The sequence below is a fragment of the Uloborus diversus genome, chromosome 3 (assembly GCF_026930045.1).
Source record: "Uloborus diversus isolate 005 chromosome 3, Udiv.v.3.1, whole genome shotgun sequence".
Lineage (NCBI taxonomy): Eukaryota > Metazoa > Arthropoda > Arachnida > Araneae > Uloboridae > Uloborus > Uloborus diversus.
The window spans coordinates 197,864,502-197,878,935 of NC_072733.1; the positions used below are offsets into that span (position 1 = coordinate 197,864,502).

Here is a 14,434-nt window from a genome sequence, read left to right on the forward strand (position 1 = left end):
TGTTACAATAATGGGTCCCGTTGACTGAACCTGCGTCGAAGATGTGAAGGTCTGTACGACTACCAAGCATGATGCCTCCCCAAACGAGAACACCGCGACCTCCATACCTGTCCCTTTCAATGATGTTCGAGGGATGATTGCGGCTTCCCCGCTCTCTCCAGATGAGTATGCGATGAGAATCACTACTCAGACTGAATCTGCTCTCATCTGTAAAGAGTACTCGTCCCCATTCATTGTCTCTCCAATTCCAGTGTTCCCGGCACCACAGAGAACGCCTTCTCCGATGGGCAGGTGTTTAGAGGTACACATCGTATAGGGCGTCGTGCAGTCTTCTGGCCACGGTAAAATGCGATATCGGTCGTCCAGTCGCCTGTGTCGTGTGTCTAACGATTTCTCCCGCTGTCTACCGCCTGTTTCTTCGGGCCTGTAAGACAATATACCGGTCATCTGCGAGACGACCACTACTGAACCCCCGGATAGCTGTTCCTGTAGTTTGAAATTGTCTCCAAAGTCGTGAAACGATGCTGTGAGCAATTCCGAACTCTGCAGCCACACTTGTCACACTGCGGCCTTCCTCCAACTTCCCAATGATTTGACCTCGGGTGAAAGCATCCAGATGTCGTGTAACAGATTGATTATTCGCCATTTCTCACTGAGGCAGCAACTCGGTGTGATTTTAACTGCTATACGGCGTGCAATCTCTTTGCCAGAAATACTGATCTTACACCGACAACATGCTTTATACTACTCAGACACTCCCCCATTACGTCTGCCTGCATATCTGCGCATGTGCTACCGTACATCACCTTACTTAATCTCCTGATTGGTCTTTCTGTCCGCTCTGCCTCTTCGTTCAGCTGATATGCTAATTTTTCGACTTCGTCCTTAATTTTTGCACACCAGTGTAGATTTTGTTTTGTCACGCAGTAACATACTTCTTGATTTAGGTTACAGTTATTTCTTTATTACCATAACTAAATTTCTGATAATCTTTGAGGAAACTAATTTTGTCACTCTCCTGGAGCTGCTTGTCTCTCTCCTGGTGGGTGAAAATTTGACCCCTTGTTTTGAGGGGTGTAGCATAGTTAAAGTGAGTTTCCTCTATTTATAAAAAAAATTGTGATCGGAAAATGTCAGATTTTTGGAGAATCACCCATATGTGCTACAAAAAAACTAATAAGCTCCGACTCACAAAAATATTAGAACCTATTAGCAACCAAATACGTACTTAAAGCTCTCAAAACTTGAGGCTTCGAGTGAGATGAAATTTTCTGAAACTTTAACCTAAACGTGATATTTAGTTTCAAAAAATTATTCTGCCATTTTGGAGGGATCGTAGATCCTCAGGATTTGGATCTTAAAAGCTGGAAGTTTGTACAAGTTAGTTTCAAAGGCCAGTCTGCAACACTATAAAATTTCAACCAATTCAGAGATAGTCGGGTAGGAATGATTTGAAAAATTACGTCAGTTGATGTGGAATGACTCTATTGCTTTTAAGACCTGAATTTTTTCTAAAGAAAGAAGGAAGGGAAGGGGGTGATATGCTTTAATGCTCTTGGAGAATATTTAACTATTTTGAGAGAAATATTTACAATTTTGTCTGTACTAAGCAAGATTTCACCAGAGTCATACTCACGTATATGCTGTCTTCATCTTCATTTTCTGCAGCAGAAGCTGCAGTAACTTCAGACATTTGTCTTTTCTCTTCATCGTCCATATCTCTTATACTTTCTTCAAGAACAAGAGGCCACATATCTCCATCAAAATAGGGCAAGTCTGAAGGACTTTTTATATTATCTTCTATGGCTTGCGCCAGAATGTCCTACATTAAACATTTATTAAAAAATTAATTAACTGAAAGACTTTTTGGAAGTAGTGGATGGTTATCACTGACACTAATGACTAGAAATCAAAAACAAAGATTTGAATGACAAAAAGTTTCTCGTAAATTATATTCCTTTTAGAACCTGTTTTTTTTCATAAGGAAGGGTGGAAAAATTTGCTTAAATGCTATTTGTGAAATTTCAAATATTTTAGAAGATATGTTTGTACAACTTTTTATGTCTGTAAAATATTTCAATTATTCTCTAATTAATACACTAAATTAATTCTCTAAAAAATACTAAAATTATTTACAACAAATATATTGTCGGCCCTATGATAAACTAACGAATGTGAAAAATCGCGTTTTTCAAATTCGATGTTTGTTGTAGTACTCAAAAAAGCATACTGGTTATAACTGCTTCAAACAATAGTTTTTTCGCTCTTAAATTTATCCATAAAAATTAATACATTGAAAATAACTCAACGCGTCAGGTGGAAAAATAATATTCAGTGTTTTGGCTCTTCTGAAAAGTGTCAATTTTCACATTCATTAGTTTATGGTTTAGACGATATATCTATGCATACTCATGGACTTATGAAAATGGACAGCAGTAAAACTTTAATGTGAACACCAATGTGTACCTCAATGAAGAAATATTAATGGTGATTTAACGACAATATCAACTTACATTACAATAACTAAAACAGTGTGCATTTGTCTTTAACATAAGAAGTTGAATTCCTATCAAATAAATATTTGCACAATATAATAGCAAAATTTTTATTTGACTTATACCAATCATATCCAACTTCCAACCAGGCAGGAAAGAGGGCGGGTTTCGAAACTTTGACGCTACAAAAGCGTGGCAAAGTCCGCTTGCTTGAAAAAGAAGAGCTAATTTAAAAAAAATTGTGCTTCCCACAGCAACTCCGTGGTCTGCAATGCAGTGAGTTGGAAATAACATAGCTAAAAAATTCAAACGGTGTGAGTCTAAAAGCCACTCCTCCAAAAACACATTGCAAACAAAACAATCCCATGGCGGAAAATTGAGAGAATGTCGATGTGAATTCGTGGTTATTCAAAGGTCCAGCAGTAAAAGCATATCTTTCAAACACTCAATTTTTCTTTTTTTAGTAAAAACTGAAGGAAAGTCGTCGAATTTCTTTCTGTTCCGACCTCTGTTTTGGAAATTTTATCCAAGACGGAAATCCATCTTGAGACGGAAGGTCTTGTACCCATGATCTCCTTTGAAAAATAATTCCAACACAAAAAGTTTGAAATTAGTGCGACCAATATTCACTGAGATATGAAATGCAGCATTTTGTGACTTACACCACTTTTCACTCACTGTCACTAACACCTATTGGGGGAAAATTTAGCAGTTAACAAATGTTAAAAATTACATGTGTGCAAGAATGTGATTTTTTAAATTGTTTGAGGTTTTGCAATGTGTTTTTTGCATATCACGGCATAACATTTGCATTTATTTCTGAATAGCAATGAAAAAAGTAAATACCTTGTTGTTCTTACTTTGACAACCTGTCATTCTTCTGAAAGCGCGATTGGTTCAAATCTCATCTTCTATATGGTTCCCTTAAACTTTAAATTGGTATCTCTCCTTGAGTTTTGGTCACACAAATGTCAAGTTCTTTGGGTTAGTAATAGTTTTCAATGGAGATTATTTCTCTAAATATTAGTTAGGAGACCTAAGGCCCGTATAAAAAGTTAAATTTCGTATGTTTTTACTCATATTTATTTTTGCTTTAAACTTTCAATATCTTAACTCTGCTTCTGATTTTGAACATTTTTGCAATTGGAAGTATACATCAAAGACTGACGGTTGCGAAAATAAAGGTCTTGCAGGTTAAAATGGAACACCCTGTATATTGACAACATGAGTGTTGCATTGTTACCAACATTGGTGCACAGGAGAGTAAGTTGAGTTTGCTCTAGACAAACTTCTGGCTCTTTAGCCAAAAGAACAAATCCCAAAATTGTTGGTTTTGTAATTTCTTTGGTTTTAGAAATGTATGAGCATTCTGATCCTGTATAAAGAATACTAATTTTACAATTAGTAGTAGACATAAAACAAAAAACCTTAACTAAAGAGGTATTAGCATAATCTAAATATGGTTTGAAGAAATCACTGGACCTCAGCAGTGCATGATGCCTGAGAAAAATCACTTTTTTTCCCCAGAGGTGTAACAAGAAAATAGTCTAAAAAAAGATGGACTGAGAAAGTAGGGAGATCATTCTGGTATCATTTCTACAACCTTTTCAAAGTCTTAAAGAATTCCTTCAAAGCAAAACAGGTTGATTAAGAGTCAATCTAGTGTATGTAGTTCCAATGCTTAACATTTCAAAATTAAAAAAGAATGATAATTCCCGGTGTTTCGGTTGAGTAGAAACCCTTATGAAGACAATCCTTAAATGAAAAACAAGGTTCTTATGTTAATATTGCTGAATAAATGGAGGATTCATTATTTAATTATTATTTTCTGTTCATGAATATATCTTATTTTTTTCTTTTGAAAGGAAAAAAATATAAATATTTGAAAAGAATCCTATTAAGGTTATTATTCTATTTTTTAAATTTCAAAATTTGTAATTATAACAAAGACTATGAATTTTGCGACCATAGTTTTGGAATCTTTATTAGCTATTTTCTGGTAGAATCCATGTCAATTAAACCAGGGCGTTACCTTGATAGTCTTGGAACTTTTTGAACCTAACATATGTTAAAACTCATGAAAAAGTAAGATCAGGGTATACAGTCAATTCCGGTATATAGGACCACATTGAGGCGGGACCATTTTGGTCCCAATAAATGGCTGGTCCGATTAAGCGAACAGGATCTGTGCAGTTTGACCAAACATGGTATACAAAAAATATTTAAATGCCCTTATGATTTATTGTGAGCCCCATATGGTACGATTAAACAGATTTTTGGCCCTAATAAGCAAATAACATTAAACTTGTATAATGGGATTTGTTATGGTTCTTAAAGATTTGGTCTGAATAAACGGCTGGTCCGATTAATCAGTTGTCCAATTAAGTGGATTCCACTGTATTTTGGTATTGTCCAAAAAAATTCTGGGGCGAGATACAGGCCATCAAAGATGGTGGCCCGGGCATCATTTTTCACTTGCTATTTTCGACATAATCCTTAAAGTTCCTTTCTCAGATACGGTACAACATATTTTATTGCAGTTTTTTTTATTTAAAAGGTTGTTTTTTTTCATTGAAAAGGTATGCAGTATTTTTAAATATGTGGTTAAGTTTTCTTTCCAGTCTTTTAAAAAAATATATTTTAAATCTTTTGAAAAATTTTCTCAAATTCCAATTTAAATATTTTTAATTTTTTACTGTTGATTAGCACCCCTGAGCACTACATTCCCTGCAAAGGAGAGCTTTCAACTTTTTCATTTTACAGGTTTTAGAGGCATTTGAAAATTTGAGGGATTTTCATGAACGTACAGGTAGATATGAAAATTCAAGTTTTATTTAGCAGCAAGAGGCCAGAGAAATATTTTATACTAGCAAAAATACCCGGCGTTGCCTGGGTCAGTAATAATTGTAAGAAACAATCGCTATTTTCTTTTGTTTTCTATTTTAACTGAAAGAACTCAAAACACACCGCTTTGGCATGATTAAAAATCGAGCATTTTCCTTACCCATAAAAGTAAAATAGCACTAAGTATAAAGAACCAACGAATATTCATTTAGAAACGAAAGCACGAATTTAAGCATATAAAAATTTAAATAATTTCCAAAATATGAATTCAAAAACAAAAACCAAGATAACTAAAAAAACCGTGCGCTTGCTTCATTTAATTAAATAGTACACACACACACATATACACAAAAAAAAAAACCTCTTTACTATAATTCCTTCAGGGTGCGAAAAGTAGAGTTTCCAAATGTTTAAATGACTTTAAACTTATGTATGCTCCGGAGAAGCCTTGATTCAAAATTTTCGTTATGATTACTTTACTGATTATTGCTGTCGTTAGGCAACGAATTTTTGTAACAATGGGTTTTATATTTAATCACATAGAGCAAAGAAGTTACAGAGAGAGGCCCTGCTATACTAAGAAATTGAAGCTGGAAGTTCTACCGCTGTATCCCAAGATCCTTAGCTTCTTGCTATGTATTTTACCATACATCTTGATTCAAAACATTCCATTATTAAATCTCAATTGGTTGTTAATTTAAAGTTAGATATTGTTGCCAGTTTATGAAGCACGTTTTTGAAATTGCATTAAAACATGAATTAAAATGCAAACCAATCCGCCAGCTACTTCATACGGTCTCTTTGCGGGATTGTTGAAAACTATACTCTCGCGAAGTGATCACGCTATCATAACCTCACTCATCATTGCACCGCTGTATCCCATAACTCTGGCTTCAATTTCATCTCCTTTTTACCTTAGACGGGGCCACTTCATGCATATTTCTTTACTCTATGTTTAATCAAAACATAGGGAAATTACATAAAATTTCCAACATAACTTTTTTAAACTAAGTTTTTTTAAAAAAATTATAGCCTAAGTTGTTCCCTGATAATGTAGCTATCTATGGTGAAAAAAATGGTTGAAATTCGTCTAGTAGTTTTGAAGTTTACCCCGGACATCCGGACAGAAGTAGCCCTTTATGTGTAAAGATGAGGATGCAATTCCTAAGAAAGCAATAAATGGCATGCTTGCTCCAGAGAGGCCTTGATTCGAAATTTACATTATGATTACTTTTAATATTGCTGTTATTAGGCATCGAATTTTCGAAACAATGGGTTTCATCTTATCATCATTTGATGTGGAAATTACATGATATTTACTGCTTTCCATCACGACGTTTTTAAACTAAGTTCTTTAGGAATAAATTATAGCCTAAGCTGTTCCCTGATAATGTGGCTGTCTATGGTGAAAAAATGGTTAAAATCCGTCCAGTAGTTTTGGAGTTTACTCCGGACATCCGGACAGAAGTAGCCCTTTATGTATAAAGATAAGAATGCAACTCCTAAGAAAGCAATATGTATCATGCTTGCTCCAGAGAGGCATTGATTTAAAATTTACATTATGATTACTTTTACTGTTGCTGTTGTTAGGCAACGAATTTTCGAAACAATGAATTTAATCTTTAATCATTTGATGTGGAAATTACATGACATTTACAGTTTTCGATCACGACGTTTCTTAGCAATAAATTATAGCCTAAGTTGTTCCCTGATAATGTAGCTATCTATGTGGAAAAAATGGTTAAAATCCATCCAGAAGTTTTGGAGTTTACTCCGGACATCCGGACAGAAGTAGCCCTTTATGTATAAAGATTAGTTATAAAGGGAAATTTTCATTTTGAGTAGTCACTTTGCCTAGGAACTTTATTTTTATGAAAATAAGAATGCAGTCTGCAGCCGATTTGTGGAAACCTAACCTTTTCCTCCATGTTATCTTTCAGCGAAGTGGCAAAAGATTCATTTAGTGAAGAGCCATCTTGTTCATACTAAAATCTATATCCTAGACAAAGTACAGTAGAGTCTTGAAAATCCGAGGTAATTGGGGCTCACGCTACCTCAGATTACTGAAAACTCGGATTATCCGGAAATTTCTAAGCAATTGTAACTTAACACTTTTTAGATGACATAAAGACATGTTCTTTGTCCAAGTAAAAGGAAGTGTTGTCTTTATGAAAAATTTATCACTAAAATTTCAAAAGAAATTTCCACTTTTATTACCTCAAAGGTTATTTGACTTTTTTTTTTTTTTTACAAGTTTGTACAGGTTTATATGTGTAAATAGGTAGACAACGAAAAAACTTATTTTAACTGTCCCTGAATCCGTTTCAGCTAGCTTCATTGAGATGTCAGAATGTATATGTGTGTGCTTATGTATGTCTCTTTGCATGACACAAAATGGTTAGCTGTAGATGGTTTAAATTTCATTTATACAACTCGAACACCTCAGGTTGTGCATTTCCCATTTTGATTCCAATCAATTGTTCCATGAGAGTTGTTTACTTGTTCTTAGGGGCAAAACAATGTTAATTTCAAGTCATTTTTGATATTAAATTCTCTCTCCAAAATATATCTTAATCTATCTTTAGTAGTCAATAAAGATTTTGTATCACTAAGGAAGTTTTGTTTACATCAACCTCGATTACATTATCTAATTCTTTATTGTATGGAAGTTTTACAATAGCTAAAGATTTTGATTTTTAGATTTTAATATAAATCACATTTTAGCTATTCAAAGATACAAGCGTAAATGTCAATAAAGCACCTCGAATTAACTGGAACCTTAGACTTCTGGGACTCGTATTTTCGCGACTCTATTCAAGTGCGCTTTGTAACTAAATTAAATGTATTTTTTGGCCATTTGCTGCTAAAGAAAATTTGAATTTTCAGGTCTACCTTAACATACAGAGTTCCTGTAAAAAACCCTCAGATTTTTAAATATCTCTAAAACCTATATACAATATACCAGACAGCCAGTTATCACACCCAGTCTCTGCATGTGATAATCAGGCTGCCTTGTGTGTATATAGTTCTGCCTTAGCCCAGGCTTGAGCGGTAACTTATTGCTAAATACCTCTAAAACCTATATATGAAAAAGTGGAAGCTCTCCATTTCAGGGAATGTAATGCTCAGTGCTACTAATCAACAATAAAAAAAAGAAATAAATTTTTTAAATTGGCATTTTTGAGAACAATAAAAAAAAGATTTATTTAATTTATTTTTCATAAAATGTAGAAAGAAAATTTAAATGCATGTTTCAAAATGTTTCACATCTTTTAATCAGAAATAACAACCTTTTAAATAAAACAAACTGCAACAGTGGTTTGCCTGCTGCAACAGCCTTCTTTCATGCCAGATACCAACAGCCCAGCTATGCCATTCAGAGACAATTTGTAGTTTCATCCTTGTTATGGACTCATCAGTTTGGAATGGACAATAATCGAGCTGGTGGTAGATGTTACATCCTTGAAGCTGAGAGTGCGAACAAACAGGTAGCTAAAATTAATTTAGCACACCAGTGAGAGTCTACCCCATTCATACAGTTCAACTCGGCAATTGAAGGCGAAGCTTGGATGTTAAGCAATAGCACGCTGCTCTTAAGCCAGAGCTAAAACAGAACTGCATGCAATACACAAACAGCCCAGTCACGCTCTCCAGAGACTGCTGCTATGGACTCATCAGTCTAGAATAGACAATAATCAAGCTGGAATCCGATTTATCTGCCTCCAGCTCTGTTATTATCTATTCCAGACTGATTAGTTCATAACAAGAAAAAAACTGCAGCCTCTGGATGGTATAACTGGGTTGTTGGTATATTGTAGGTAGTTCGGCCTTAGCCCTGGCTTAAGGTGGCATCTTACTGCCTTAAGATCTCTTGATTTTCATCAGTCGGGACAGGATCTTGGAGCTGCTGAAATAATCTTCTAGAAAACTTTGCTCAAACGTTCCCTGACAAGCAGTTTCTACTAACTTTAGTGTGTATTTCTACATATATTTTTGAGCTTTTTTTTTCTATATCAAAATTTTCAATTATTTCTATACTTGAACATCACTTTTGTCTATCAACTCACTTTGTGAGAACTATTGATAAGTTTTTTTGTAAGGGGACATAAGTTTGGAATAAAAGTTTTGTTGAATAATCTATTTTAAATATTTTGGGCATTAACTGTACATCAAATATTGAAAGAAAACAATATTAAAATATTAATAAAGCAGTGCCTTGCAGGAGTGAAATATGCAAGACAGTTAGTAGTAGAATACAAAGAAATGAAAACTATCATTCTCAAAGGCTGATTCAAGAGTTAAGACACATTAAAATAATACCTTATAACCTAAAACAATTTGTTCTGCTATACCCTTGTCAAGCATTTTCTTGTACCATTTTTCCAACTGTTGTGAGGACGGAACTTTTTGCTCTTTAGGGTGTGAATGAAATATGTAATCATCTCCTTCTATTGGAGGACAAGCCCAGATGTGAGCCATGGTATACCTAAATAACATACATAATTAAATATAAAAAATAAATGAGATAAACTATGGTGCAAAATTTTTGTAATCAGGTACTTTCACGGTATATAGTAGGCACGTAGCTAGAACATTGTTAAGGGGGGGGGGGGGGTCCAAGGTTGCACGAACTTCAAAAGAGGCCGCATGCTAAAGCAGAATTAGTATCTGATAATTACACAAGATTAAAACTGATTATTAAAATATGATAATTAACTAAAATTAATTAAATAATTGAAATTAATAGAGTCATTAGTTAAAATTAGTTAGCAAAAATGTTATGTTAAGTGGTAAATTAATTATTGTCAGTTTGTAAATTAACATTAAACTGAAAGTTATCACATACAAAGTTTCCAAATATGGGTGAACCTCTGTCCTAGTGAAAATAAGTGATCTATTTTCTATTAATAAAAAGGACACAATAAAAGAAAAACGGAAAACGAAAACTGCACTAGAAATTACTTGGAAAATGCATGCGATAATTTAATAAAATATTAAAGCTTTGTAACATATTTCATTTGTACTTATGCCATTTTATTTGAAAACTAGAAAGCCACCAGTCAAATTGCTTCAAATCTTCTTCATTTGAACGAAGCAATTGCCTGTTTGGTGATATTTTGATAGTTGAAATTTTAACTCTAACACCAGTGGATTAACCCTAAACTCAAGTAGATAGCGTTCATTATTTTCGTTTCTTCATTCCTCTGAGATGACAGTCTTACCAGTAAAACTGTTAAGTTACAGGATCGAGTTCAGCCTTGTCACAATAAAGCCTTTCCCTGCATGTTAAACATTACCAAAACATATTATCAAATTACATATGCCGTGGCATGAATTCATTGTTGAAATATGCAGGTTACTGGATCATCGGCATTATTTATATGAGGATAAATAAATCTATATCTATGGAGTCGAATGTATAGCTATATGAATGTTACATAACGTAATCCTGTCCGATTTGAACAACATTTCAGGCAAAACCCCACAACTCTCTCAACGAAAATATTAACAAGGTTTCATTTAAAAAGCTTGAATTAGTTTTTATTTATTTACATTTATAATATTCTTTTGATAATATGAAATAGAATGATATTTCCAATTTTATTCGTTTTCTAATTATCATTCCGAATCATCAATTAAAAGCTTGAACAAACTATTAACTCTTTGAGGGACGGAGACTTCCTTTGATGCAACCATTTTTTTATATATATTTTTTTTCTTCCTTCAGCCAACTGACACTGTGATTTCAGTTAGCTGAAAAAAAAAGAGAAGCAAGAAATAAATGGTGTTCTCAAGTGAAGTCACTATTCCTCAAAGGGTGAAAGCTGTTCGAAAAAATTTTAAATACCGAAAAAGGCGTATTGCCGTTTTTCATCATTATTTCTTTCTTTCTAATGGGGCTGTGTTAGAGGCTTTAGCCTTTCGCGGAACAAGTGCGAACCAACAATATGTCATATGTCACCATTAAGGCGCAAATGTGAATGTCACAGGAAAATTTGATGCCCAGTTTCCACCAGACAGAGACATCTGAGCTCTCTTCGATGCGAAACTGCAAAAGGAATTTAATTTTGTCAAGAGCATTCACAGTCAAACGACCTAAGGAATCTTTTACATGTCGATTAATGGAATGTATACCTAATGAATTAAATTAAGCATCTGTGTAATTTTATTTTAACAACAATACATATCATATTTTACGACGCAGGTAATGATTTTTATTCTTCAATACGATGTTAGCAAAACACTCTATTGCAAGAAATAGTAAATATCTTTAGCTTGAAGAAAATAAGTGTTTAAAAAAAGAGGCAATATAAAAAAGAAAAGCTCAAAAACATTTACCTCGTATTCACCTTTTTTGTTTCTTTGCTTGTAACACAGTAAATAGCGGTAATTTTCACCTAGTAATTTATAGTTAAATGCACATGCCTGTTTTTTGTTACGTTTAATGCTACCTTCACAATTTACTAAAGATGGATGCATAGATGCTAATTAAATAACTCCTTAGTACAAAGCCAGTGAATAACAATCAGAAAATGTATTCCAATGATGCAAATACAAATATGTTTTATGGAACAACATCGAATAAGATTTTTTTTCGTCGTTTAAAAACTAACTTTTTCTTTTGGGATCATAGAATCACATTTCAGTAAGATTTAAAAGTAATAATTTCTAATAAATTACTTATCACATGCGTTAATATGGCCGAATTTGTAATTTCATAAACTGATCACAGTAAAATATTCAAGTAATTTTCAATTTAATTTTTCTAAAATTTTGATACCGTAAAAAGTTTGTTACATCAACTTCAAGTTTTATTTATTCATTTATTTTATTTATTTTACCTTCAAACATGAATATTTTTTGGGGGCATTTAATATGTTCCATGATTATGCTTAAATATTGGGGGGAAAACATCAGTAAAAAATCTACTATGTAATTTGTTACTCAGAAAGGAGAGAGATGTTAAAAGTAATCTAAAAGTTCAAATAAAATTTTTATCAAAATATAAAATGAATCTGAAATGAACCATGCCAAAAATATGAAGTTAAAATGAAAAAAAAAAAAAAAAAAAAAAAAAAAAAAAAAATCAATAATTATTTTTCTCATCCTCAAACACACGAAATGTGTAGAATTTCTTTTTTTGCTGCTGGCTTAGAATCCAAAATTAGTTTTTAAATGGAAAAACACATTAACACGTAAAATTGCTTGTATTATCAAGAAAACTTTAAAAGGGAGCTCTGCGACTTACCTAGTTTGGGTAAACTTAATTTTCTTTTGCATACAATTTTGTTCAAGATATGTTTCTATAAGTATGACGTAGATAAAAACTGCGTGTTAAAACAGAAAAGAATCGGAATTCAATTACTGATTCACCAGGAACGCACCTCACTCTGGCTGTCTTTCGTACAACATGCGTCTATGAAATCCACGAAAATCCAAAAAGAAAAGAAAGAAATAAAGAAAACCACGCCAATGAGACTGTGGGATACAGCGGAAGTGGCAATAAATGCTTGTTTTTACTTTGCCAATGGCAATTTGATGGACCCAAGGAGAGGGGCTGAATTTCAAGGTCACAGGACCCAGCTGGTTTGAAAGTCGAAAGGGACATTTCCCCGTTTCGGAGGGAGTAGGTGACACAGCAAAAAGCAGACGAAAATTGGGAACCTGCAGTTGTTGCACGAGGTTCTCGTGTTCTGAATTGACTCAAGCGCTGAGAAAAATGCCGATTATTGGGAGAATTTAAGGGGAGAGAATGCTGCGTTTTATAAAATCATTATCTTTCGGAAAAATTTTGTTAATGCGAGATGCAACAACTGAGAAAAAAGGAGAGGGGTCTTTCGGGAAGGGTGGGAGGGGGGGGGGGCCGGACCCCATGAACCCACCCCTTGGCTACGTCCTTGATACAGTCCACTCCCGCTACAACGCGATTCGACTTACGCGAAATGGCTATAACACGAAGTTTTCACGACTAATGAATTTTAGAGCTAACAAGAATTTTTCATCTACAACACTATTTTTTTGAAAGGAAGTACATCGGCTTCGTTATTGGCTACTAAATATTGATTTTGTGAGTCTTATTACATCCCTTTAAGATCACTGACAGCGAAAGTTCCCACACCAAATAAGTTTATGCATTGCTTTGTTAGTGCATCAAATAACCACTCAGCATCTTTCATTTACTTATTTTTTTCATTCTTAATATGAAAGTTGATAAATATAATGGCAGCTTAGTGGCACCTTCATCTAAAGAGTTTGTGAAGATGGGAAGAAAAAGAAAGTTTCTGACTAAAAAAACAAGGCTAAGATTCTCGATATGCTTGACAAATATCGACAGTAGAGCGACTATAAATATCAGTGAATCTTCCATATGTACAATTAAAAGTCAACTTGCAGATAATCCAATTAAAAAGTTGAAGTTTATGTGCATATTAGCATCAACTACAGCAAGTGTGGCTACAGCCTATCTGCTTTCAACATGGTATTTTCACTGTAATACCAAACATATTTAAAACAAGTTTTTAAGTATCTCATATTTATTTTTAAAATATTTGCATAATTGAAGATGCACTAATGGCCATTAAAGTTGCTACACTAGGAAGAAATGCAAATAACAAAATATTTGTAGGCCAAAAGCTTAGATTCTGAGAAATCTGAATCCAAATACATCACTTATGAGAAACAAAATAGTACTTGTACTGTACACCTGGGCCATCGAGCCTATAAAGCTTCACCAGAATGACATTTCATCCACAGTAAAGAGTAGTGTTTAGTGTTAAGCTATTTACTCATCAACCATTAACTAGACTTTTCTATTGGTGAGATATCTGAAGAACATTTTTATAATATTGTCAGCAGCATGGAATGTCAGCTTGGCAGCTATGACTTTGGCTACCTTTGACATTGCTCACAGACAGAAGCACCTTCAATGGTGTGATCAAAGACGAAGTTAGAAGCAAGAATGGCATGACATCATGTTTGCAGGTGAATCCTGCATCTGTTTGCTGCATCATAATTGGTGCTCCTTTTGTTGCCATTGTTGAAAATGCACATTTTTAGTGTACATTTAACTTAGTCATACTGGCTCATCAGCAGAA

General features: G+C 33.9%; 1 protein-coding gene across 1 annotated transcript in view; it reads right to left on the reverse strand.

Annotated features, from left to right (window-relative positions):
- Window positions 1-14,434, reverse strand: part of LOC129218502 (CREB-binding protein-like) — a 53,740-nt gene that overhangs the window by 8,676 nt on the left and 30,630 nt on the right. The window contains exons 6-7 of the mRNA XM_054852788.1: window positions 9,660-9,825; window positions 1,637-1,822 (exon numbers count right to left, since the gene is read on the reverse strand). Of these exons, the coding sequence (XP_054708763.1) occupies window positions 1,637-1,822; window positions 9,660-9,825 (352 nt within the window). The remainder of the gene's footprint in view (window positions 1-1,636; window positions 1,823-9,659; window positions 9,826-14,434) is intronic.